Genomic DNA, 25409 nt, shown 5'->3' with positions numbered 1-25409 from the left:
GGATGCACTGCAGTGACTCCAGCTGCGGCTCAAACTCCGAAACCCAGAGCTCGAGCTGCTGTAGCTGGCAACACTTCCCGCACATGTGGTTGTCCAGGCCAGGGGAAGTGTCCAGGATTTCCCTCATGTCACAGGATTTGCATTCCATGGGTCTGAGCTGCCCTGCTATGCCTCTATATAATATACTATGAACTACCTTGACAGAAATAAACTTAAAAACTTAACAAAAAACACTCACCAGCTACTCACCAATCAGCTCTCTCCCTCTATTAATGGGCTACGAACTACTTAGCAGAAATGCACTTAAAACTTAACAAAAAATATCTCCGTTCAGCTCGCAAGCGTGACCCCGAGCTTCCGGTCACCTGTCACTTTAATTCTCCGCTCCACTCCCACTCTGCCCTCTCCGTCCTCGGCCTCTTGCACTGTTCCAACGAAGCTCAACGCAAGCTCGAGGAACAGCACCTCATCTTTCTGTTAGGCACTTTACAGCCTTCTGGACTTAACATCGAGTTCAACAATTTCAGACTATAAATAGGCCCCTGTATTTCTTTATATTTTTTTCTCTTGTTTCCTCACATGGTAGCTGTTAATGTTGCTGCCATCATCATTCACACATCGTCTAGAGCCATCTTTTGTTTCTTAACTTGTCCCATTACCTCTTCTTTTGCCTTGCACTATCATCCCTTTTGTCATTCAATCTCTCCTGCCTTCCATCCTATCACAGACCTTCCCTTTGTTCTTTCCTCCCCTCCTCCCTGCCCCTGCTTAAAAATCTCCCTTCCCGAACCTTTTCCAGTTCTGACGAAGGGTTCGACCTGAAACATTGACTCTGTTTCTCTCTCCTCGATGCTGCCTGACCTGCTGAGTGTTTCCAGCACTTTCCGTTGTTATTTTAGCAAGCCACTCAGTTGTATACGGCAGCTCACCATCTCCTTCTCGAGGGCAATTAGGGATGGGCAATAAATGCTGGCCTTGCCAGCAATGCCCACATCCTGTGAACAAATAAATAAGAAGAAAATTCCTGGGATGAGAGGGCTGTCTATGAGGAGAGATTGAGTAGATTGGGCCGATACTCTCTGGAGTTTAGAAGAATGAGAGGTGATCTCATTGAAATGTATAAAATTCTTAGCGGGCTTGACAGGGTAGATGCTGAGAGGCTGTTTCCCCTGGCTGGCGAGTCTAGAACTAAGGGATTAGTCTCAGGATAAGGGGTCAGCCATTTAGGAATGAGATGAGGTGAAGTTTCTTCACTCGGAGGGTTGTGAATCTTTGGAATTCTCTACCCCAGAGGACTGTGGATGCTCAGTCATTGAGTATATTCAAGGATGAGATTGGTAGATTTTTGGGCACTAAAGGAGTCAAGTGATAAGACGGGAAAGTGGAGTTGATGTAAAAGTTTAGCCATGATCTATTTGAATGGCGGAGCAGGCTCCAGGGGCCATATGGCCTACTCCTGCTCCTATTTCTTATGTTTCTTATGTTTCCTGCTGCCACCCTAGCCAGCATTTCAATAGCTGCAGGCTTGGAACGTGAGCAGGATTCAGTTCGATCCCACGCCAAGTAGACAGCAGGTACCAAAACTCCTCACAAACAACATGATGCGCAGCACAACCCACTTGTGAATGAATTGTCACCATTCTCCTGACCATAGTAGGGATACGGACCATAACCCATTATACAGTGATTCCACCAGTTAGATGTGTAGACCTTCAGCAGACAGTAACGAAATGGTAGCATAGTGGTTATGTTAATGGACTAGTAATCCAGAGGCCCGGACTAATGATCCAGAGACATGAGTTTAAATCCCACCACGGCAGCTGGGGAATTTAAAATTCAGTTAATTAAATAAACCTGGAATTAAAAAGCAAGTATCAGTAATGGTGACTGACTACTAGGCACTTGGTCTAAGCGTTAAACAAAGCTTTAATCAACTGTTTTACAACATGGAGGTCTAGTTGTGTCCTTCACTAGTTCCTGTCAAGAATGTCCTGTGCAAGCTGGGCCCGTGCCCGAGTATTTATACTCTCCCTGGACAGCGCCACCCATAGGCCGCTCAGTATTATTTCATAAGTCTTTCTTTCATGATAGACTGATTCATGTCAGTGACCAGGATTGTTGTAAAAACCCATCTGGTTCACTAATGTCCTTTAGGGAAGGAAATCTGCTGTCCTTACCCGGTCTGGCCTAAAAGTGACTCCAGACCCACAGCAATGTGGTTGACTCATAACTGCCCTCTGAAATGGCCTAGCAAGCCACTCAGTTGTACCAAACAGCTATGACAAAGTATAATAAAAATCAAACCAGACAGACCACCCAACCTAGGCACCGAGTTCGGACATGACAATGGCACACCCAGCCCAGTCGACCCTGCAAAGTCCTCCTCACTAACATCTGAGGACTTGTGACAAAATTGGGAGAGCTGTCCCACAGATTAGTCGAGCAACAGCCTGACATAGTCATACTCACAGAATCATACCTTTCAGCCAATGTCCCCAGACTCCTCCATCACCATCAGGCCAGTGGTATACAGGCGGGAGGGAGCAGCCCTTTGAGTCCTCAACATTGACTCTGGACACCATGAAATCTTATGGCATCAGGACAAACATGGGCAAGGAAACCTCCTGCTGATTACCACCTACCGCCCTCCCTCAGCTGATGAATCAGTACTCCTCCATGTTGAACACCACATGGAAGAGGCAGCAAGGGCACATAATGTACTCTGGGTGGGGGACTTCAATGTCCATCACCGAAAGTGGCTCGGTAGCACCACTACTGACCAACCTGGCCGAGTCATGAAGGACATAGCTTCCAGACTGGGCTTGCGGCAGGTGGTGAGAGAACCAACATGAGGGAAAAACCTACTTGACCTCGTCCTCACCAATCTACCTGCCGCAGATGCATCTGTCCATGACAGTATTGGTAGGAGTGACCACCGCACAGTCATTGTGGAGACTAAGTCCCGCCTTCACACTAAGGACACCCTCCATTGTGTTGTGTGGCACTACCACCGTGCTAAATGGGATAGATTCAAAATAGATCTAGCAGCTCAAAACTGGGTATTAGTGAGGCGCTGTGGGCCATCAGCATCAGCAGAATTGTAATCCATCACAATCTGTAACCTCATCTGTAACCATCAAACCAGGGGACCAACCCTGCTTCAATTAGGAGTGTAGAAGAACATGCCAGGAGCAGCATCAAGCATACCTAAAAATCCAGTCATGAATGGTGGTGGACAATTAAACAACTAACGGGAGGAGGGGTGCTCCATGAACATCCCCATCCTCAATGATGGCGAAGTTCAAAAGACAAGACTGAAGCGTTTGCAACCATCTTCAGCTAGAAGTGCCCAGTGAATGATCTATCTCGGCCTACTCCGGAGGTCATAGAGTCATAACGGCACAAAAGGAGGCCATTCGGCCCATCGAGTCCGTGCCGGCTCTCTGTAGAGCAATCCAGTCAGTCCCATTCCCCCGCTGTATCACCGTAGCCCTGCAAGTTTATTTCCCTCAAGTGCCTATCCAGTCTCCCCTTGAAAACATTGAGTGTGTCCACTTCCACCACTTCCGTCCTCACCACTCGCTGCGTAAAAAAGTTTTTCCTCACGTCCCCCCTGTATCTCTTGCCCAAAACCTTAAATCTGTGTTTCCTAGACCTTGTACCATCAACTAGTGGGAACAGCCTTTCTTCGTCTAGCCTATCCAAACCCGTCAAAATCTTCTACACCTCTATCAAATCACCCCGCAACCTCCTTTGCTCTATAGAAAACAAATCCAGCTTCTCCAACCTGCCCTTGTAGCTAAGATCCCCCATCCCCAGAACCATTCTGGTAAATCTCCTCTGCACCCTCTCAAGTGCCTTCACATCCTTCCTAAAGTGTGGTGACCAGAACTGGATGCAATACTCCAGTTGTGGCCTAACCAGCGCTTTATAAAGGTGCCGCCCATCACAGAATCCAGTCTTCAGCCAATTCGATTCATTCCACATGAAACGGCTGAGCGCACTGGGTACAGCAAAGGCTATGGGCCTCGACAACATCCTGGCTACAGTGTTGAAGACTTGTGCTCCAGAACTAGCCGCACCTCTAGCCAAGTTATTCTGGTACAGTTATGACACTGGCATCTACCCGACAAAGTGGAAAATTGCACAGGTACATCCTGTCTACAAAAAACAGGACAAATCCAATCCAGCCAATTACCGCCAATGTTCCCCATCATTCTTTTTTGAGTGCACGGCCCCTTTAAGGGCTTGTGTGGCCCCTTCACAGTTTCGCAGATGCGCAAAAGTTAACACCGAGAAAGCTGGTCCCGGGTTGCGCAGGACCGGCAAATAGCTTACAGGGAACATTGGCTGGACTGATAACTAGCAAAAAGGAAGATGGTTGTGGTTGTTGGAGGCCAATCATCTGAGCCCCAGGACATCTTCAGCTACTTCATCAATGATGTTCCCTCCAACATAAGGTCAGAAGTGGGGATGTTTGCTGATGACTGCACAGTGTTCAGCGCCATTCACAACACCTCAGATAATGAAGCAGTCCATGCCCGCAATTAGCAAGACCTGGACAACATTCAGGCTTGGGCTGATAAGTGGCAAGTAATAGTCGCTCCACACAAGTGCCAGGCAATGACTATCTCCAACAAGAGAGAGTCAAACCACTTCCCCTTGACATTCAATGGCATTACCATCGCCAAATCCCCCACCATCAACATCCTGGGGGTCACCATTGACCAGAAACTTAACTGGACCAACCACATAAATACTGTGGCTAGAAGAGCAGGTCAGAAGCTGGGTATTCTTTGGTGAATGACTCACCTCCTGACTCCCCAAAGCCTTTCCACCATTTGAAGGCATAAGTCAGGAGTGTGATGGAATACTTTCCACTTGCCTGGATGAGTGCAGTTCCAACAACACTCAAGAAGCTTGACACCATCCAGGACAAAGCAGTCCGCTTAATTGGCACCCCATCCATCACCTTAAACATTCACTCCCTCCACCACCAGCGCACCGTAGCTGTAGTGTGTACCATCTACAAGATGCACTGCAGCAACTCGCCAAGGCGTCTTTGACAGCATCTCCCAAACCCGCGACCTCTACCACCTAGAGGGACAAGGGCAGCAGGCGTATGGGAACACCACCGCCTCCAAGTTCCCCTCCAAATCACACACCATCCTGACTTGGAAATATATTGCAGTTCCTTCATCATCGCTAGGTCAAAATCCTGGAACTCGCTCCCTAACAGCACTGTGGGTGTACCTTAGGGATGGGCAATAAATGCTGGCTTTGCCAGCGATGCCCACATCTCATGAATGAATAAAAAAAGATGCTACTTGTCTCCCTTCAACCCAATTGTGATTGATACCAAACCCTGGGTACATGACCAAGTGTTCTCATACCCAGTCTCCAGGTGCAGCTTTCAATGACTTCCAATTTACAACTTACATTATTTCATGTTTTTAAAGCCAATTTTTTGACGTGCCTATTTTAAATGTCTTATTTAATGATATCTTTACTTTAGCCATTAATCACCAATTTAGAACCTTGTCAAAGTCTTTCTGAACATGGATGTTGATGCTGAAAAGTTAGACAGAAAATGATCCAAGTTAAAGGAAAAAATATCGTAAAAATACAGCCACTAGTTTGAGATTGCCAAAATTCAGTGTAGAAAAATTCTGTGTGATGGAAGTTGTTACTTAATAATCTTATAAAGTGAATAGTGATGTCGAACACTCCAGACACAATCGCAGGCGACTAGTAAGAACAAAGGAGCCAGATACAATGTGGATCTGGATCCATATAGAAACACAGCTTATGTTTTATCAATGTGTTAATCCAACAAGTGCTGGTGTTCAGAGTAAGCATGCTGCATTACTTCCCCACCCAGGATTAGCTGGGCATTACAGAGCCTGTTGGAAATAAGAGATATTAATTATTACAAGTAGTAAAATTAATAGTTGGAGAAGGGTGGTAGTTATTTTCAATATGAAGACTCTCCTGGGCTAGTGACTGTATGAGGAGGGAGTGTGGATTCAGTCACTGGACAAGTCTCCAGTCTCCTGCCTGCTCTCACCGCCGCGCATGCGCGGGCGGGCCGGCCGTTGCCGGGGGGACCGCGGGGGTGAAGGTGGAGCCGCGGGAATGGCGAGAGCTGTCTGTGTGCTCACTGGCAACCTTGGGGCCTTTGGAGTCGTCTTCTTCAAGTTGAACGTGAGTAGCGGAACGAGTTTTAAACACCGATGGCACAAAAAAAAAACGGTGGCCCCGAGTGTTTGTGGCGGTTAATGTTTGAAGCTGGGCCCGGGTCTTACTGAGAGAGAGAGAGAGAGGGGAGAGAGAGCGAGAGGAGGGAGGGAGGGAGAGAGGTAAAGAAACAAACTGGCTCTGGATGAAGTGTGAAATGCGCTGGCAGAGTGAAAGACAGCTGCCGTGTGAGAGAGAGAGAAAAGGAAAAGGCACAAACCAAAGTGTGGATAAAAAATATGAAAAAATAGAGGCTGAGGTTATGATCTGAAATTGTTGAACTCGATATTGAGACCGGAAGGCTGTAAAGTGCCTAATCGGAAGACGAGGTGCTGTTCTTCGAGCTTCCGTGGAACAATGCAAGAGCCCGAGGATGGTGAGGTCTGAGTGGGAATGGAGCGGCGAATTGAAATGACAGGCGACCGGAAGCTCGGGGTCCCCCTTACGGGCTGAACGGAGATGTTCCGTAAAGCGGTCACCCAATCTGCACGATCTTTGTGGGCAGCTCTCTTCGGGGCCAGCGGCGAACTCTTTGCTTCGCCACTGACACAAATTATGGGCCAATATGTTTTGCCGCTCATCTATATTAAGGCACAGTTTGCTGCATACTCACAAATTTTCAATGCATATTGTGCACAATAAATAGCTTTCATCAAACTGACTTTCCAATGCCAACATAATGTTTTAATGTGAAATTTTGACTGACTCCTGGAAAGCATGGGCTTCATATTCACAGTTTTGGAGACCTAACCAATGGTATGAAAAGTATATTTACTCCTTAAATAGTTACATAGAGAAGAAAGTTTGTTGTTTGCTACGTTCATACAGCTATGGTTGAGTGTTCTGTGCCAACATGACAACAGAATTAAAAATGAGTAATAATCTCATTTACCTTAGCCTCCAGGAAATAAGGTGAAAGACAGAACTCCTTTAGGAGACTTGAGTTATCTGCTTGCATGTTTATCAAGAACTTTCTCTGATCACTTTCCCTTCTGTTTATTCCCCTAAAGTCTTATATTTGACTCTCCTTTTCTTGGCACTGCCTGCTTCGATAGTAAGGGAGTTGATGCTTTTGGTCCTTGCTGTCTTGATCGACTTTCCAAGCTCAGGTCCTAGGACGCTTTCGCTCCTTTTATGCTTTATTCTTATTTGTTCAGTCATCACACACAATTGCAAATTTCTGCTTTCCCATGGGGAAATAAAAATCAATGGCTGTTATGATAAGAAATAAAGCATGCGATAATAAAAGAGCTTTGTATTGTTTGCATCCACCTTAATTAGGTGATTGGCTAACCAGTGGGATATGGTAGTGGGTGTCCCCAAGTGCAGTATTATGGCTTTGCATGGCGCAAGAACGGATTTCAAAGGTATTAATTGCAAGACACAAGATACATTTGTCCTACCTATTGATTCATATCAATATCTGGGGATCCTGATTTTAGCCCAGACACGGTCTTTCAAGAAGATGATGAGTAGGCATGAAGGGCACTTTGGTCTGCTGACTTCCTACAGTGACAGCAAAGTCTCAATACAGGTAGACTATCCTTTATCCGAAAACCTCGGGACCAGCTGTGTTTCGGTTTTCGGAAAATTTCGGATTTCGGAAGGTGAGCGAAAACACTTCGGTTTTCAGAGTAATTCGGTTTTCGGGAGTGCGGATAAAGGATACACTATCCCTTATCCGAAAGGGCGGGGGTCGGGTTCGGCCGGGGGTGGGGGTCGGCAGGGGTCGGGGTCGTGCGCACGACTTACGCTGAGCGAAAACACTTCGGTTTTCAGATTAATTCAGTTTTCGGGAGTGCGGATAAAGGATACACTATCCCTTATCCGAAAGGGTGGGGGTCGGCGGGGATCGGGGTCGTGCGCACGACTTACGCTGAGCGAAAACACTTCGGTTTTCAGATTAATTCGGTTTTCGGGAGTGCGGATAAAGGATACACTATCCCTTATCCGAAAGGGCGGGGGTCGGGGTCGTGCGCACGACTTACGCTGAGCGATTTCGGTTTTCAGAAGTGCGGAAAAATGCTACACTATCCCTTATCCAGCTAGGCCTGTAAGTCGTGCGCCACTCTGGTCATGTCGTGCACACGACTTACGCTGACCGAAAAAACCTTCGGTTTTTAGAGGGTTTCGGTTTTCGGAAGTTCGGATAAAGGGTAGTCTACCTGTATAGGATAACTTTGTGACACAGATTATTTGGTGAAGCTACCCTTCCCTTAACTATCACCAGAGCATTGCTCAATCGTTAGATAGCGGACATCCTGGCAGCAAAAAATGGACTTCAGGTGGCAGAGCACCTAAAGGGTTCCCTGCTGAATTTTACATGGTTCTACTTCCTGAGATAACATTAATGTTGTGAAAACGATTCCACCACATACAAGACAAAGCCCCAATCTCAGGCTCCGTTATACAAGACAAAGCCCCAATCTCGGGCTCCGTTATACAAGACAAAGCCCCAATCTCGGGCTCCGTTATACAAGACAAAGCCCCAATCTCGGGCTCCGTTATACAAGACAAAGCCCCAATCTCGGGCTCCGTTATACAAGACAAAGCCCCAATCTCGGGCTCCGTTATGGAATCACCAATAACCCTGTTACACAAGCAGAGCAAAAATTCTTCTACTTGCATATCCTTCGGGCCTACATCCCTGTTCAGTACTGACGATATACTAACCCGGGGTGGGCGATTATTTGGGCTGGGGGGGCCACTTGGTGAGTTGCTGAGGTCCGCACACCAATGTTCCCCCTAAGGTGTGCGGCCGCGCACCAATCGCGAGGTCCCGCGCAGGCCGCTCACCAGCTCCTGCCGCGGGAGAGATTTTTGCTTTGCCAAGTCAGTTGCAGAGAGCCCTCGACTCCAATTTTGAAGTCTAGCAGCAATACCAACCAGTTACCGAATGGCAATACTAGCTTTGTCTGGAATACATGATCCCATTTAAAACTTTACTTGTTTACTTTTTTTAAGTTCCTGTTATCATTACAAAATATGTAATATTTTGGTGTACATTTTCTCAGAGCATGTAGTTTTTTAAAAATTCTCTCTGCAGTTTTTCTCTGTGTTTGCATGAGCTAACTTTATCAAGGGCTCCTAACTCTGCTATTAAAAAAACCCTCCAGAAACCTAAGCATGACGAAGTTGGGCTTCTCCTTGTGTGCTGGAGTGAAAGTGTAAAAGAGAGAATGAGTGTGCATATTTGTTTTTGGGAACAGGGGTACATAAAAGGTTCAATCTGGGACATGTTTAACTGTGGAGCAGTGTTAACTTAAGAGGATGGGTTTATTTATCGTACAAATAGGCTCTCAATTTGACCTCATTAAATGTCAATCAGCGTTCTTTTTGACCAAGTCATCATATCAACAAAGTTTGATGAGGAATTATTGCTCTTTCTGATGCATGGGTGGATTATTTGTGATTACTTTGCTTTATAACTTGATCAAATAGTATAGACCACAGACCAAAAGTGGAAGGGGAGAAAAAACCTTTTTTAAAATGAAAGGGGATGGGTTTCACCTTCTGATACTTTATATACACGTCAAACAAATTTCAACCACAACTGACAAAAATCAACATTTATTTTCCTGCTTGTGAGCTCATGCCTGAGCTCTTGCTCGGCCTGGCAATGCACTCGATTTGTTATGAACTGATGGTCGGAATTGGTTGCTGTTAAATAAGCAACGGGGATAAAAGTAGATTTCATTGCTCGCGTTACTGACTTTGAGTTGCACACCTCCATCAAGAGGCAAAAACAAAGACCCAGCAAGAAATACAGGAGATGCTGCTCCTATCGGGCAATGACGTCACCAGAAATACCTTTTATACCCATGAAATCATTAGCGTTGGATCCTTTTAAGATCAGGCCAGGGAGAATCGCTTTTGTGAATTGATAAATTGAATCAAGTATTAATGTGTGTTCGAAATAACAACAGAAAATGCTGGAAAAACTCAGCAGGCCAGGCAACATCTGTGGAGAGAGAAACAGAGTTAACGTTTCAGGTCAAAACCCTTTGTCAAGACCTGAAACGTTGACTCTATTTCTCTCTCTACGGATGTTGCCTGACCTGCTGAGTTTTACCAGCATTTTCTGTTGTTATTTCAGATTTCCAGCATCTGCAGTATTTTACTATTGTATTAATGTGTGTTCACTGGCTGCAGTTCAGGTCTGTCTCTGACCCACGAGAAGTGAAAGTGGATAGACTAATGTGCAGCTTGAGCCCCTACTCTCATTCTATTTCTGTCCTGTCCAGCGGGCCGGATAGAATGACTTGGCGGGCCCACCTCTGTACTAACCAAATTCCTGGTTTCCAAATTGGACAGGATGGGCTGGATCTTCCTCTGTGGCGAGATTAGCATCAGAACAAATCTTTGTTCTTGTGCCCACCAGTGAGACCCTGCCGCATTTTAATTTTAATAATTGGCTCCCAGTGCTATTTGCATTCTCCATTGGGAGCTTGCCTTGCTGGAACAGGGAGAGGGAAGGGATGTCTGGTACTGCTGCCGCATTTAAGCCAATCAATGGGCCAGTAATTCCGGTCCCAACGCGTGAGTACGGACGGTGTACTCACGTGTGGGCCCGTTGGAAGTGCCGGATTTCAGCATGCACAGCGCATGCGCGGGAAACCGGCATTTCCTCCAAGGGGTTCAGAGGTCCAACGCGTCCTGCGCGCAGGACTCTGCGCGCACGCGTTGAACTTCCTTCTTTTTGACAGGTTTGCCCGTATGCAAGGGCCTGAACTTTTTAGACATATAAAATTATAACATTTTTTCCACAGCTTCATTGTTTTTAAGGACTTTACAGTAAGGTAAGTTTATTTTTAGACCTGATTTCTTAAAAAATTATTTTTTTCAAAAATTTGATTAATTGTTTAAAATAATTTTTTTAAGTTATTTATAGTTTATTTAATTATTGGGATGTTTTTAAAAATTTTATTTAAAGTTAAACTATTCTTTTGGGTGCCCGTACTTTTCATGAGTTTGACAGTTCTTACTATCAAACTCATGAATGAAGTTTCCCCTCCCCTGATTGGCTGCAGAGTGCTCACCTGATCCCAGCCGGCACATCGCACTAACTACGCCGCTGGATCAGGCAAGCACAGCGCGCCGACATCTGAACCGGGCCAGTGACAGGAATTCCAAGCAGGCCCAGGCTTCAGATGTCGGCGCGCCGGGTGAGTGCACATCGGGGGCTTGCACGCGCGGCAAGCACCCGATCCTAATTTCTGGCCCATTATCTAGGAGCAAAAATGTTGTCAATTGTGAGCTTGGGAAGCATGTCTGAGGGTGCTACAGCTGAGCCCAGAGTTCCCAAGTTTTGTGATTCCTCAGTTGTGGTTTTATTGTCCAAAATAAGGCAAAGGAGGGGCAGTCGTTGTTTGATACTGAGGAGGGGGGCGGGGGTGCAATATGGTGCCGGCCCAGAGAAGGGCAGTGGCCTTGGCAGGGAGTGCCACCACCAGCAACCCCAGCACAGCTACTCCGTGTCAGAAGTTCAACGGCCTCACCACCTCAGCCAAGGTATAAGAAAGCAGTCACAACTGGAACCAATTAATTATAAGCATGTTTCATATTTCCACCTACTGCTCTGCTTTGTTGAACGCCATAGAATATTTATCTGAAATGCCAATGTAATACCACAAAATTGTCCCATTCCTCCCTTCCTCTACACGCTCAGCCTAATGTGAAGGACTCTGAAAGACTTGCATGCTGTGTATTTGCAAGTTTCCTGCACCTATTATCATTTCCATTAAGGGATGCTTACTCACATTTGGGGGCCTTGATGCTCTGTTTCTGCAAGGACAATGTGGCCTCAATCAAGAACAGACGTTGCCTTGGGCACTGGAACCCAAAGCCTCTGGCCTCTCGCACCTTCTGAGGAGTGGGCCCTGGAACCCTTGGGCAGGCAGGTAGGGAAATGGTGGGAAGGGGAAGTAGGAGCGTATGTGCCAGCTTCAGTTTGGTTTTGAAATTCCTCACATCAAGTGTTTCTGCTGGTCAAACGCAATCTGTCACCAGAAGATGCGAATGCTGGAAAACACAGTTGCCATTGTACAGCTCATCTATCCACGTGAACCTCTCTCTTATCCTGCCCTTCTCGAATGTAAACTCTGGTTTTCTAGATTTGCGGAAGCATTTAGTGTAAATGATTTGTTTCAGATTGGATCAGTGCAGGACCTCATTACAATCCAAACAATGAAATACACGGTGGACCACTAGAGAGCAAGAGGTGAGTTCTGTTGAGCAGTAATGTCAAAAATTAAAAATTAAATGCAATTTCTTTTAAGAATATACTGGTTTTGGATGATATTTAATTCTGAGTTATGCAACTTCATGGAGCTAATTTGTAAAATTTTGGGGCTGTTTTTCTTCTCCAGTGCACCAAGGGAGTGCTCAGTTCTGGATGCAGAAGAGAGGAAAAAGGGATGGAGACACAGAATGTCCGGTCTCCGCCCATTTTATGTTGCCCTGTGATTTCCGGGGCTTCTCTCAAAGGGTATGGGGGACAGAGTGCCTGTGTCTGCAACAGGTGCAAGCTAACAGCAGCCATCATAATGAGGCAGGTCTGAGTGCCTTAGGCCTTCCTGTCAATGGAAAGGCACCAATTTGAGGGAAGCCCAGAAGGAGTGCACCTTTGCCACTGTGCACAGTCCCTCTTCTAGAAGAGGACTGGAGAGTGGCAGGCAACAGAGGGCCCAAGGTAAGTCTCTTTTTTTCTATCAAGGACTTGGATCAACATCGGCCTCTCAGACCTGCAGCCGTAGTTGTATGCAATTAGTACCTAATGGTCATAAATTTAAGATCATCGCTAAAAAAACAAAATGAGAGGTTGGGAGTTTTTGTTTTTGCGTGGAGGGTTATTAGGACATGGAATGCCCTCGCAGAAACAGTGATGGAAACAGAACTTATAAGGAAAGTGGATAAATGTATGAAAAAAAATTGAGTTTAGGAAAAGGGTAGATGATGGTACTACATCGATAGCTCTTTCAGAGACCGCATAGATGCAGGGAGCTGAATGGTCTTCCTCTGTGCTATAACATTCTATGATTGTGGTCCAACCCTGGCTAACAAGAGAAGTTAAAGATAGTATTAGAATAAAGGAAGAGGCTTAAAATGTTGCCAAAAAGAGTCATAAGCCTGAGGATTGGGAGGATTTTAGAATTCCGCAAAGGATGGCCAAGGAATTGATAGAGAAAATAGAATGAGAGTAAACTAGCAAAAGACATAAAAACAGATAGTAAAAGCTTCTATAGAAGCTTCTATATGTAAAACAGAAGAGATTAGCAAAAGTAAATGTGGGTCCCTTACAGGCAGAGACAGGAGAAATTATAATGGGGAATAGGAAATGGTAGAGACATTAAACAAATACTTTATCTGTCTTCACGGTAGAAGACACAAAAAACATTCTGGAAATACTGGGGAACCAAGGGTTTGGTGAGAATGAGGAACTTAAAGAAATTAGTATTAGTAAAGAAATAGTACTCGAGAAATTAATGGGACAAAAAGCCGACAAATCCCCTGGACCTGATGACCTACATCCTAGGGTTTTAACTACAGAGATAGTGGATGCATTGGTTTTGATCTTCCGAAATTCCCTAGATTTTAGAACGGTCCCCGCAGATTGGAAAGTAGCAAACGTAACCCTGCTATTCAAGAAGAGAGGCAAAGGGAAAACTGGGAACTATAGGCCAGTTAGCCTAAGATCAGTAGTGGGAAAAATGCTAGAATCTATTCTTAGGAACGTGGTAACAGGGCACTTAGAAAATCATATGATTTGGGCAGAGTCAACATGGATTTATGAAAGAGAAATTGTGTTTGACAAATCTTAGTTTTTTTAAGTTTGTAACTAGGAGGGTAGATAAGGGGGAAGCCAGTGGTTGTAGAGTATTTGGATTTTCAGAAGGCATTCGATAAGGTGCCACAAAAGAAGTTATTACACCAAATTAGGGCTCATGGGATTGGGGGTAATATATTAGCATGGATTGAGGATTGCTTAACAGACAAAAAATAGAGTAGGAATAAATGGGTTGGCAGGATGTAACTAGTGGGGTACCACAAAGATCACTGTTTAGGCTTCAGCTATTTACAATCTATATCAATAACTTAGATGAGGGGACTGAGTGTAATGTATCAAAGTTTGCTAATGATACAAAGCTGTAAGGGCCGAATGGCCGCCTCCTGCTCCTATTTCTTGTTTTCTTATTCTTTAAAGCAAAGCACTTTCAATCCACTGTAGACATGCAGGTGACCTGGGCAATGTGGACGTTAATGAAGATGGTTTTGCCAAGCTGAATATGGAGATACAGCAATTCCATCTGACAGGAATTCAATCTGTTATTGGTCGCACTTTGATGGTAGGTATCATCCAGGTAAATGCTGCTTTAATCAGAGATGTCCAATGTCCCCCAATTGCCACCTCTGGCCCACCCTTCACTAGGAATGCCAATAAGCAAGAGGTGTTCAGCCTTGCTGGGCAGCTGGCAACAGGTAGCACTGGAGTGAGACTTTTCATAGGATTAGTATAACTTTTTGAAAATACTCACCAGGAGTCTTTGTTCTTTGTTGCTTTTTTCATATGTACTTTGTTAATAGGTTAAACATCTGCATTTACAGAGCAAAGAGCTTCTGTCTCGACTTGATCACCTAACAGTGCTTCGCAAGGCTGTGCTTCCCACATATAAAGCAATATAGGAGTTGTGCACATGCTCGCCCTGGAGCTCACTTTCACCAAGGCATTGTATTGTCAGTGTCTGTGAAGGTAATAACCTCAAATTTGTGCCATCAGGCTGCATCTGGGAGCAAATGTAACCTCAACCAATTGGCTGTCCGTTGATGCATGAAACTAGTAACCAGTGCATTGCCTGCTTGACTGGTCAGTACATGACCTTCCCAATGGATATTGCTCATTAACATGATAGAGCTATCCACTTTAACAGTGACCAATCTCCTCAAGTGCAAGGTGGTGTCATTGACTGCATCCAAATCACCATTTGTGCATCTTTTCAGAATGCTATTAGTTTCCTCAACAGGAAAGGTTTTCACCCCCTGAATGTGCTTCTGGTTTACAATCATAATCACATAATGCATGCAAATGCTCCTATTCAGAGAGCTGCCATGATTTTAAGGTAGTCGATCATACCAGCGCTGTTTGCAGCTGAACGCAGGTGTCTGGAGGGCTGCTCGGAAAACAGAACTACTGTCTGCAGCAGTGGGTGATGACCCCTAGTTTGTGTCCTAGAAAGAACACTGATATAATGTGGTCCATGATGCCCTGAAACTCAAATACAGCGAACACTTGGTATTCTGAAGGCACACTTCAAGTGGTATTATAGTCCTGTCAGGGTTTCTTGTATCGGTGTCATGTGCTGTGTGCTGTTTAATTTTACCATTCACAGAGGATGGATGACCTAGAGAAAAGAGGGAAGGTGCATAAGGCTAGAAAACAGCCGCTTTAAGCAGGAGAACACTTTGCCAGCTGCAAGACATTTGTGGGCACAACTCAGAACCAGTCCTGTCCCTATGTTCCTCCTTTTCCACAAATATCAAAACATTTATATGCAAACATTTGTACCATTGTTTCTAAAATGGGAACCTTCTGCAGCTCATTCTTCAAGGCGTTCCCACACCTTCCCCAAAAATGATTTCCACCTAACTTCAGTGCTATCAATTTTTTAATGAATAGAAATCTGTGCAACTTCCTAATGGTTTTTTGTCATTATGCCTCCCCTTAATGCCTTCAGTCCTAGGCTCCTACCTCGCTGGTGTTTTCTCAGTGGCAGGAAGTTGTGAAGTGGCTGGCTGGTGCTTTCTTTCAGGAGCCTTTGGGAACTGAGGTGGCCCTTAGGGCATCCGATACCCCAGAGTGACATGCTGCAACTGCATCTCAGCTGCTGATGGCCTGTGTGGGTTGCAAGAAGTAGGTGCAGATATCACGACCTCTGCAGAGAGTGCTGCCTTAAGGCTCCTTCCAATGCCTGCACACAGGAAGCTTTCAGACATGGGCTTGGCCCCATTGTCATTGCCAGAAGCTGAGACAAGAGTTAACTCGGGTTCCAGAAGGACAAACCCAGCCACCCACCTCTCCACCTCCTCTCCCCCAAGGAGCATCCTGTAGGAGTAGTAGATTAGGAGCACAAGCAAGTCAGTTAGCTGGTATAAAGGATAGACATGGTGTTAAGAAGTTTCATATAGGATGATTAGAATTTTTGGGACTTTTTGCAGAGTATGTTATGTGAAGTAAACACAGCAGCCCAGAAATTTGATCACGCCCAAAAGCAGGCGCACAAGGAACGGGACGTGCACTGCATATGCCTGTTAGGTTTGTCTCAGGCAACACGTAATGTTTGTGCTGCATGCTCATTATGAAGAGTCAGGCGTGTAGCCAACACTACTGATGCACACCTGTTTGGGGTCTGGATATTGGCAGCCAGCACCTCTTAAAGTGGAGGTGCATTCTGGCTGCAGACAAGTCTTATCATCATCCTGCTCCTCCTCGCCTCATCATCTGTATCTGTTAGCCGTGACTAACCTGTGAAATAAATGGAAAGGAGCTAATAATTGCACTATGACACACAATCCTCTTGTTTCTATCAAAATAACCCTGGAGGTTCTGCAGATCACATGACATGTCAAATGATTACTTCCTGTCCTGAAGTCACTTTTCTTTGTCTCTCCCTCAAGGATATGCAATTTGGCCTGAAATCTAGGGCCTATAAATTGGATCGTGCTACATCCAATTACAGACGTAGAACAGGCACGTAAGGGTCCAATATGGTGGGCATCATGCGCGTGCTTGTTTTGCACAGGAAGTGCGCCACCTGCCATTTTGGTAAAGGCTCCTGCATAGGTGTCCAGGGCGTGTGCTTGAAATAGGTGTTGGGCCCATTGCCTATACAAATAGGGGGCCCAACGCCTGTTTGAGGTCCCCTTTGCAAAATTCAATTGCGACTGACAGGAACATGTGCCGTGCATGCTGCGGTCAGTATTCTCGGGCACCTAGCAGCCAAACTAGCGGTCCATAAAGGGTCCCCTGGAGGCTGTTGGCGGAATGGTATGTTTTAATTTTATTTACTTACTGTACTGGGAGGGACAGGAGTGCAAGTGCTGCTCACAAGTCCATTCCAAAGTTGCTGCAGGCCAGACAGCAGGAACGGGACTGCAAGTGCTGTGCAGCACTTTTTTGCCTGTTGCTGCTCCTTCCTGCGCAAAACTGGAAATGAAAATGACTCTATCTCTGTATTAAGGAAATGTCAGTCTCCCATGGCACCGCTGGTATCCAGTAATTGTAAGACTACAGCCAGCAACAAGAGTTGAGCACAGGTTTCTTAGTGGCCAAAAGAATTAGGCATCTCCCTTCTGGCTCTTTGAGTTTCCAGGGCAGAAGCTCATGAATCAGGATTTTGACTTAATCCATTTCTCATTTTATGAGCTCTCCAGGAGCAACACAGGCCTCATTCTTCCTCTCATGGAAAATATTTGTCATTCCCTATTGGTTGAGCTCAAAAGGCCCGGCTAGAACACCAATCAGGTTCATGTCAATAATTGAAAATATGAGTAAGATTATCGGCAGAAAAACTAGGGACAGTGACTGAGCTAGTTCTTTTACTGAGCTCTTGCATGATCTCTCCATAAGAGTATTAACACTAGGATAGCCAGAATCCTCAAAATGTCAATCCTGAAGATTTTTGTCCTGATATCACACCCCAGCTGCAAAGGTTTTTCCTTGTTTCTCTTTTTGACTGCATCAAAGCAGTCTGGGCAGATGCAGAGCTAAGATAATTTGTCTCAACTGAACCTGTGCTCAACTCTTGCTGCTGACTTAACAATAATGGCCCAGAAATTAGGTTCGGGGGCTTGCCGCGCGTGCAAGCCCCTGATGTGCACTCACCCGGCGCGCCGACATCTGAAGCCTGGGCCTGCTTGGAATTCCTGTCACTGGCCCGGTTCAGATGTCGGCGCGCTGTGCTTACCTGATCCAGCGGCATAGTTAGTTCGATGTGTCGGCTGGGATCAGGTGAGCACTGTGCAGCCAATCAGGGGAGGAGAAACTTCATTCATGAGTTTGATAGTAAGAACTGTCAAACTCATGAAAACTACGGGCACCCAAAAGACTAGTTTAACTTTAAATAAAATTTTAAAAAACATCCCAATAATTAAATAAACTATAAATAACTTTAAAAAACTATTTTAAACAATTAATCAAATTTTTGAAAAAAATAATTTTTTTTAAAATCGGGTCTAAAACTACACTTACCTTACTGTAAAGTCCTTAAAAACAATAAAGCTGTGGAAAAAATGTTATAATTTTAAGTAATAGACCACTTACCTTAAAGAATGAAGTCCTTACGTCTCCTTTTTACATTCGTTAAAAGGAGAGGCCCTTACACATGCGCAAACCTGTGGGGGGAGAAAAAGGAATTTCAGTGCGCACGCGCAGACTCCTGCACGCACGTGTTCGTCCTCTGAACCCCTTGGTTCAGAGGACAGGAAATGCCGGTTTTCCACGCATGCGCTGTGCATGCTGAAAACCGGCACTTCCATCAGGCCCACGCGTGAGTACCCCGTCCGTACTCACACGTTGGGCCCGGAATTACTGGGCCATTATACCAGTTCCAGTCTTATCGCAACAAGATTGCAGGCCGAGACACATACATCCTGCCAGATGGTTGAACTTGTGGAGCAGGCAGTAGACTGCCTAAAGTACTATCAGAAAGTCTTCCCGAACACGCTTAAGACTGTCTACAATCCACCTTGCTATAGCAATTGGTTAATGTCGATGCCCTGAACATAGAGGTGCAGTCCCTGTTCTTCACCCAAGTTTTGCAGTTCAAGCTTCCCACAGGCAAAACTACTGCAGAAGCTATTTGATGGCATGGAGCACATTGGTGTGCAGATAGAGGATCTGTTGTAAGGCATTAAATGTCAACAACAGGATCCTAGAGCCATTTGAGTATGTCTCTGAAGGACACTATTCCATAGTTCAGATGGTTGCACACCAGGGGTATCGGAGTCCCATTATAGGCTTTATATCAGCCCAAGGTGGGACCCTGTGCACTACTAGGGACTTACATAGGTGTTGTCTGATGCAACTCACAGCACAGTGGGAAGAAATGATTAGTGATGTGTGGGTTAAGGAAACTCCAGCAAAAATTGTCCCCCCATTTCAAGCCAGCGCCTCTACCATTCAAGAGAGCACTGTGGTCAGATCACCTGATGGCCATATTTATCATAAGAAAGAAAGACTTGCATTTTTAGAAAAATAGAAGATAGGAGCAGGAGTAGGCCATTCGGCCCCTCAAGCCTGTTCTGCCATTTAATGAAATCATGGCTGATCATCCAAATTCAGTACCCTGTCCCTGCTTTCTCCCCATATCCCTTGATCCCTTTAGCCTTAAGAAATATATCTAACTCCTTGAATATATTTAATGAATTGGCCTCAACTCTCTTCTGTGGTAGAGAATTCCACAGGTTCACCACTCTCTGGGTGAAGAAATTCCTCCTCATCTCAGTCCTAAATGGCTTACCCCTTATCTTTAGACTGTGACCCCTGGTTCTGGACTCCCCCGCCATCGGGAACATCCTTCCTGCATCTAGTCTGTCTAGTTCTGTTAGAATTTTATAAGTTTCAATGAGATCCCCTCTCATTCTTAACTCTAGCGAATATAACCCTAATCGACCCAATCTCTCTTCATATGTCATTCCTGCCATCCCAGGTATCAGTCTGGTGAATCTTCGCTGCACTCCCTCCATGGCAAGAACATCCTTCCTCGGATAAGGCGACCAAAACTGCACACAATACTCAAGGTGTGGTCTCACCAAGGCCCTGTACAACTGCAGCAAGACATCCTTGCTCCTGTACTCGAATCCTCTCGCTATGAAGGCCAGCATACCATTTGCCGCCTTAACCACCTGCTGCACCTGCATGCTTACCTTCAGTGACTGGTGCACAAGGACACCCAGGTCTCGTTGCACTTCCCCTTCTCCCAATCTATTGCCGTTCAGATAATAATCTGCCTTCCTGTTTTTGCCACCAAAGTAGATAACCTCGCATTTATCCACATTATACTGCATCTGCCCAATCACCCAACCTGTCCAAATCGTACTGGAGTTTCTCTGCTGCATCCTCCCAGCGCACACGCCCACCCAGCTTTGTGTCGTCTGCAAACTTGGAGATATTACATGTTTTTTATAGCGCCTTTCACAACCACTGGACCGCCCAAAGCGCTTTACACGCAATGAAGTACTTTTTGAAGTGTAGTCACTGTTGTAATGTAGGAAATGCGGCAGCCAACTTGCACACAGCAAGCTCCCACCAACAGCAATGTGATAATGACCAGATAATCTGTTTTAGTGATGTTGGTTGAAGGATAAATAATATTAGCCAGGACACTGGGGATTAACTCTCCTGCTCTTCTTTGAAATAGTGCCATGGGTTCTTTTATATCCACATGAGAGAGCAGATGGGGCTTTGGTTTAATGTCTCATCCGATAGACAGCACTTCCTCAGCACTGCACTGGAGTGTCAGCCTAGATTTTTGTGCTCAAGTCTCTAGAGTGGGACTTGAACCCACAGCCTTCTGACTTAGAGGCAAGGGTGCTACCAACTGAGTCACTGGCTGACACTGGGCTGTGTTATGGCCACTGCTGTTACAAGCAGTTTCTGTAGATCAGAAAATTAATGAATTTTACTCATGATACTTTGTGGCCTGCAAGAAATTCAGGAGTTTCTGCCTAATTCTGGATCTCATACTTCTGGAGATACTTTCCTTATTCAGTAATTTGTTCAATCATTTGGTAATTGCTGGGGTGGTCTCCTTCTGCACTCATCAGGCTGCGATTTTCCACCTATTAAGATGGATAGGCAGAAAATTGCTGGCTTGTGCAGAAACCGAAAACCTGGTTGGTGTGTGCAGGACTCTGGCTGGTCATAGAAGACCTAAACAATGAATACTTTCACATTACTGTTTGACCAGCCACAGATATTTCCTGATGGTCACTGTTCAGGAGAGCAATACAGGTTGCTTCCATTTAGCCTTTAGCCATTCCCTAGGTTTGAAAAATACTATTGCAACCTATCTATAGTGGCAGCTCTTGTGTGTCTGAGTTAAACTATTGACTCGTCAGACCTCTCTGACAGGTAGCTTGAGCAGCAATTCAGCAGCTCCTCACCAGGTACTCGAAGCTTGGATCTCTTGTCAACATTGAAAAGCCTCAGATAGAAATTACATTTTTAGATTTCTTGTTTTGGACCACTCTGGAAAGTCGTCTTGCTACTGCCTCCTTTCAGCTGGTTTGTAATTCTCCATCAGGTGACCAACTCATGATATGTCAGCAGTTCTTCCACACACATGTAATATCCATATGGAAGCATTCTTTCAATGGACCTCTGTGTCACTGAACAATCACCGGCTGCCCTACTTCTGCATAAGTACAGTGGGTGACTCAACCTGGAAACTGGATGGGTTGTCCTTTTCTTTCAAATGAATGTTTCTGTACACATTTCCTCTTTTCCCACTCAAACCTAGGAGCTTCCAAGAAGAGTTGAGCTGAGCATTTGACAATAATACTGAAAAATATGTACTGACCTAGGGAAACCATGATTATCAGATACCTGGCGTTGAGCAGTGATCTGTCAAACTTGATTTCTTTCTTCATTAACCTGGATCTTCTATCCAAACCTGACGGTTTCCATTGAACAAGCCTGGCTGTTAAGAGAAGCTGATTACGAGATGAAGGGTTTCCAGCTCCAGTGGTGAAGACTCGTAATAGCGTTCACAGATCATGCTTATGGAGGAAATGTATTCAGTGCCACACCATCAGGAGCTTTCGCCTTCTGATTTGTGAAATCTCTCTCTTTTTGGACTAACTAGCATCTTTACAGAGGGGGTTGTTAGGCTGCAGAATTTACTTCCAGGTTTAGTGGTTGAGGCAGAAACTACTACAATGACAAAAAGAAGCATTTATAGAATATCTTTAATGTAGGAAAACGCAGAAGGCGCTTCACAGGAGTGTCGTCAAACAATAATTGACACTGAGCCAAAGAGGATATTAAGACAGGGGACCAAAAGCATAGTCAAAAAGGTAGGTTTTGAGGAGAGAGAGAGAGGTGGAACAGCAGAGAGGCTTAGGGAGGGAATTCCAGAGCTTGGGGCCTAGACAACTGAAGGCATGGCTGCCAATGGTGTGGCAAAAGGAGTGGGGGGATGCAAGAATGAAGAAGACTTGACAAAGTAGGTGATCTTTTTATTGCACTGGTAATAACCACTAGTAATAGACCGAGGTAACAAAAGGAGATCTCAAAACATAAGTTGAATGTTGTATAATTATTTCCTACATTCAGAGGCTGTAAAATGAGAAAAGTAAACTGAAAAATGAAACTAGAGTTTCTAGAACACAGCTTTATTGAGAAGCTCAAATTCCTGTTACATGCCTTATTGTCACTTTTCATTTTTTCAATGTGAAAATATCAACATGCATTTTTAGAAATACGTTGTATTTAGCCAGAAACTAATACAACTACCCTCTAAGTATGTGTATAATGTGCAATGAATTTTTGCTAGAAGGCTCACTAGTATATAGAAAAAAAATAGCATACTGTTCAATTGTTTAAATTAATTGAAAAGAATTGAGGATTAATTTACTGGAATTTAGCTGGGTACTCTAACATCTACTTAGTCACTTTGCTTCCAATTTCCACCCTACCTTCACATGGCCCATCTCCGACTCTTCCCTTCCATTCCTTGACTTCTATGTCTCCATCTCTGGGGATAGGCTATTGACAAACATTCACTATAAGACCACTGACTCCCAGTGCTTCCGACATGTCTTCCTTTTTCCTCAACCGAGGATTCCCCTCTACTGTGGTTGACACGGCCCTTGACCGTGTCCGTTCTATCTCCCGCACTTCTGCCCTCACCCCTTGCCCCTCCCTCCTGGAACCACGATAGGGTTCCCCTTGTCCTCACCTTTCACCCCACCAACCTCCGCATTCAACGGATCATCCTCTGCCATTTCCGCCACCTCCAGCGTGATCCCACCTGCAAACACTTCCTTCCCCTCACCTCCCCTTTCAGCATTCCGAAGGGACCGCTCCCTCCGTGACACCCTGGTCCACTCCTCTATCCCCCCCAACACCCCGTCCCCTTCGCCCGGCACCTTCCCGTGCAAGCGCAGGAGATGCAACACATGCCCTTATACCTCCCCCCTTCCCACTGTCCAGGGCCCCAAACACCCCTTCCAGGTGAAACAGCGATTTACTTGTACTTCTTGCAATTGAGTATACTGTATTCGCTGCTCACGATGCGTCTCCTCTACATTGGGGAAACCAAACGCAGATTGGGTGACCGCTTTGCAGAACACCTCCGTTCAGTCGTAAGGGGGACCCCGAGCTTCCGGTCGCCTGTCACTTTAATTCACCGCTTCACTCCCATCAGACCTCACCGTCCTCGGCCTCTTGCATTGTTCCACTGAAGCTCAACGTAAGCTCGAGGAACAGCACCTCATCTTCCGATTAGGCACTTTACAGCCCTCTGGACTCAATATCGAGTTCAACAATTTCAGATCATAACCTCAGCCCCTATCATTTTTTTTTCTCTTTTTTTGTTTGTGTTTACTTTTCTTCTCTCCCACACGGCAGCTGTCTCTCATTCTGCCAGCGGAATTTACACTTCATCTCGAGCCATCCTTTGTTTCTTAACCTGCCCCATTACCAGCTCCTCTCGCCTTGAATATCTCTTAACCTCTCCTGCCTTCTATCCTATCACAGACCTTCCCTTTTTTTCTTTCATCCCTTCCCCCCTTTCCCAGCCCCTACACTTGCTTAAAAATCTGTTCCATTTCCTGCTTTTTTTCCCCAGTTCTGACGAAGGGTCATCGACCTGAAACGTTAACTCTGTTTCTCTCTTCACAGATGCTGCCTGACCTGCTGAGTATCTCCAGCACTTTCTGTTTTTATTCTAACATCTAGTTTCACTACATTTAATTTGCAAACATCATAAAATGATACTGAATGCAGTGGTCATATGCTAGCATGTTTTTATTTTGTAAAGATTCATCAGAATGAAGATGACCTAGGCAAAGCTGATAATGAAGAGAGCCTTGCAACAGGAAATACTGGAGTGGGTTTAGCCTGGGGAGTGATTGGCATTTGTCAGGGTAACATTTCAGAGGAAGCCTTAGAAGAAAAATTTAACCAACAAAACTGGACTAAGAGCTCTATTTCCCCATGATCCATTGGTAAATGTACTTTGCTTGTGGATGTGCAAACATTTACACCAATTTTGTAGATTTGTTTCTCTACGAGCAAAGATATTTTGTTCTCAATTTTCATTGCATGATGAATTCATTTTAGGACCTAACCATACACTCATGCAATTTTCCTTTCTAATTTTTTGTGAAACGATGTTTTAAGCCAGAAAACTTTGATTTGAATCAAATGTCGATTGTGCTAGATCTCTGCAGTTCTATTTTGCAGCACACTTCTGAGTTTAAAGCATAAACAAGTATGCTGCAGCATACAACTGCAAAGATCTTGCACAATTTTATTCCATTGAGCTACAATTCAAGAAGTAGTGGAAGATGAAACTAAAACCAGAATATATGTGATCTTTTTGGAAGAAGATTGAATCTATTAATATATTTAACTATCTTTACTATCTTAATGGTAGTATTTTACAATATATGTAATAAGACATGAGATATATTTTGTTTTGACATTGCCGAATATGTCTATTAAAGTGCAGTACATTCATTGTTTTTCTGGTGGCTAGCCTATCCCAAAATGTCATTTTTCCTTTGTACTGCTGAAGTTAATGAATTACAAAAATAAATATTCTGCTACTTTTCATTAAAAAGTTCTTTTAGCTTTTATAAGCGCCTTGGGATGTTTTACTACATTAAAGATGCTATTTAAATGCAAGTTGTTTGATAAGTGAAAATGACTTGCTCTGATGTCTTAAGTAACATGATTGATCTATTGGAATATACTTGAATCAGAATCATAAGAATAATCACCAGCACTTTTCATGCCCATATTCTGTTTGACTTCCATCACCATGCTCTATTCCTAAGAACAGCATTCACACAAAGTCACAACAGCCAGCTTTCCCTTTTAAGTAAGGATGGGGAGAGACAGACAGCACTAGAGTAAGGAATAGTAATGTATTAGGTGGGGTCAGATTAAG

At 44.7% G+C, this 25409-nt stretch overlaps 1 protein-coding gene across 1 annotated transcript; it reads left to right on the top strand.

Annotated features, from left to right (window-relative positions):
* The first annotated feature begins 6135 nt into the window (after nucleotides 1-6135).
* LOC147107304 (superoxide dismutase [Cu-Zn]-like) lies at nucleotides 6136-25079 on the top strand. Its single transcript, XM_086007381.1, has 5 exons — nucleotides 6136-6204; nucleotides 6939-6993; nucleotides 12388-12457; nucleotides 14465-14582; nucleotides 24276-25079. The coding sequence occupies exons 1-5, from the start codon at nucleotides 6136-6138 to the stop codon at nucleotides 24453-24455; spliced, it is 492 nt and encodes a 163-aa protein (XP_085863507.1). The 3' UTR covers nucleotides 24456-25079.
* Nucleotides 25080-25409: the final 330 nt, after the last annotated feature.

This window comes from Somniosus microcephalus, chromosome 14 (genome assembly GCF_052327205.1).
Source record: "Somniosus microcephalus isolate GS21.2 chromosome 14, FLI_Smic_1.0, whole genome shotgun sequence".
Lineage (NCBI taxonomy): Eukaryota > Metazoa > Chordata > Chondrichthyes > Squaliformes > Somniosidae > Somniosus > Somniosus microcephalus.
Note: the sequence above shows the minus strand (reverse complement) of the source record. Positions and strands in the feature narration are given on the sequence as shown.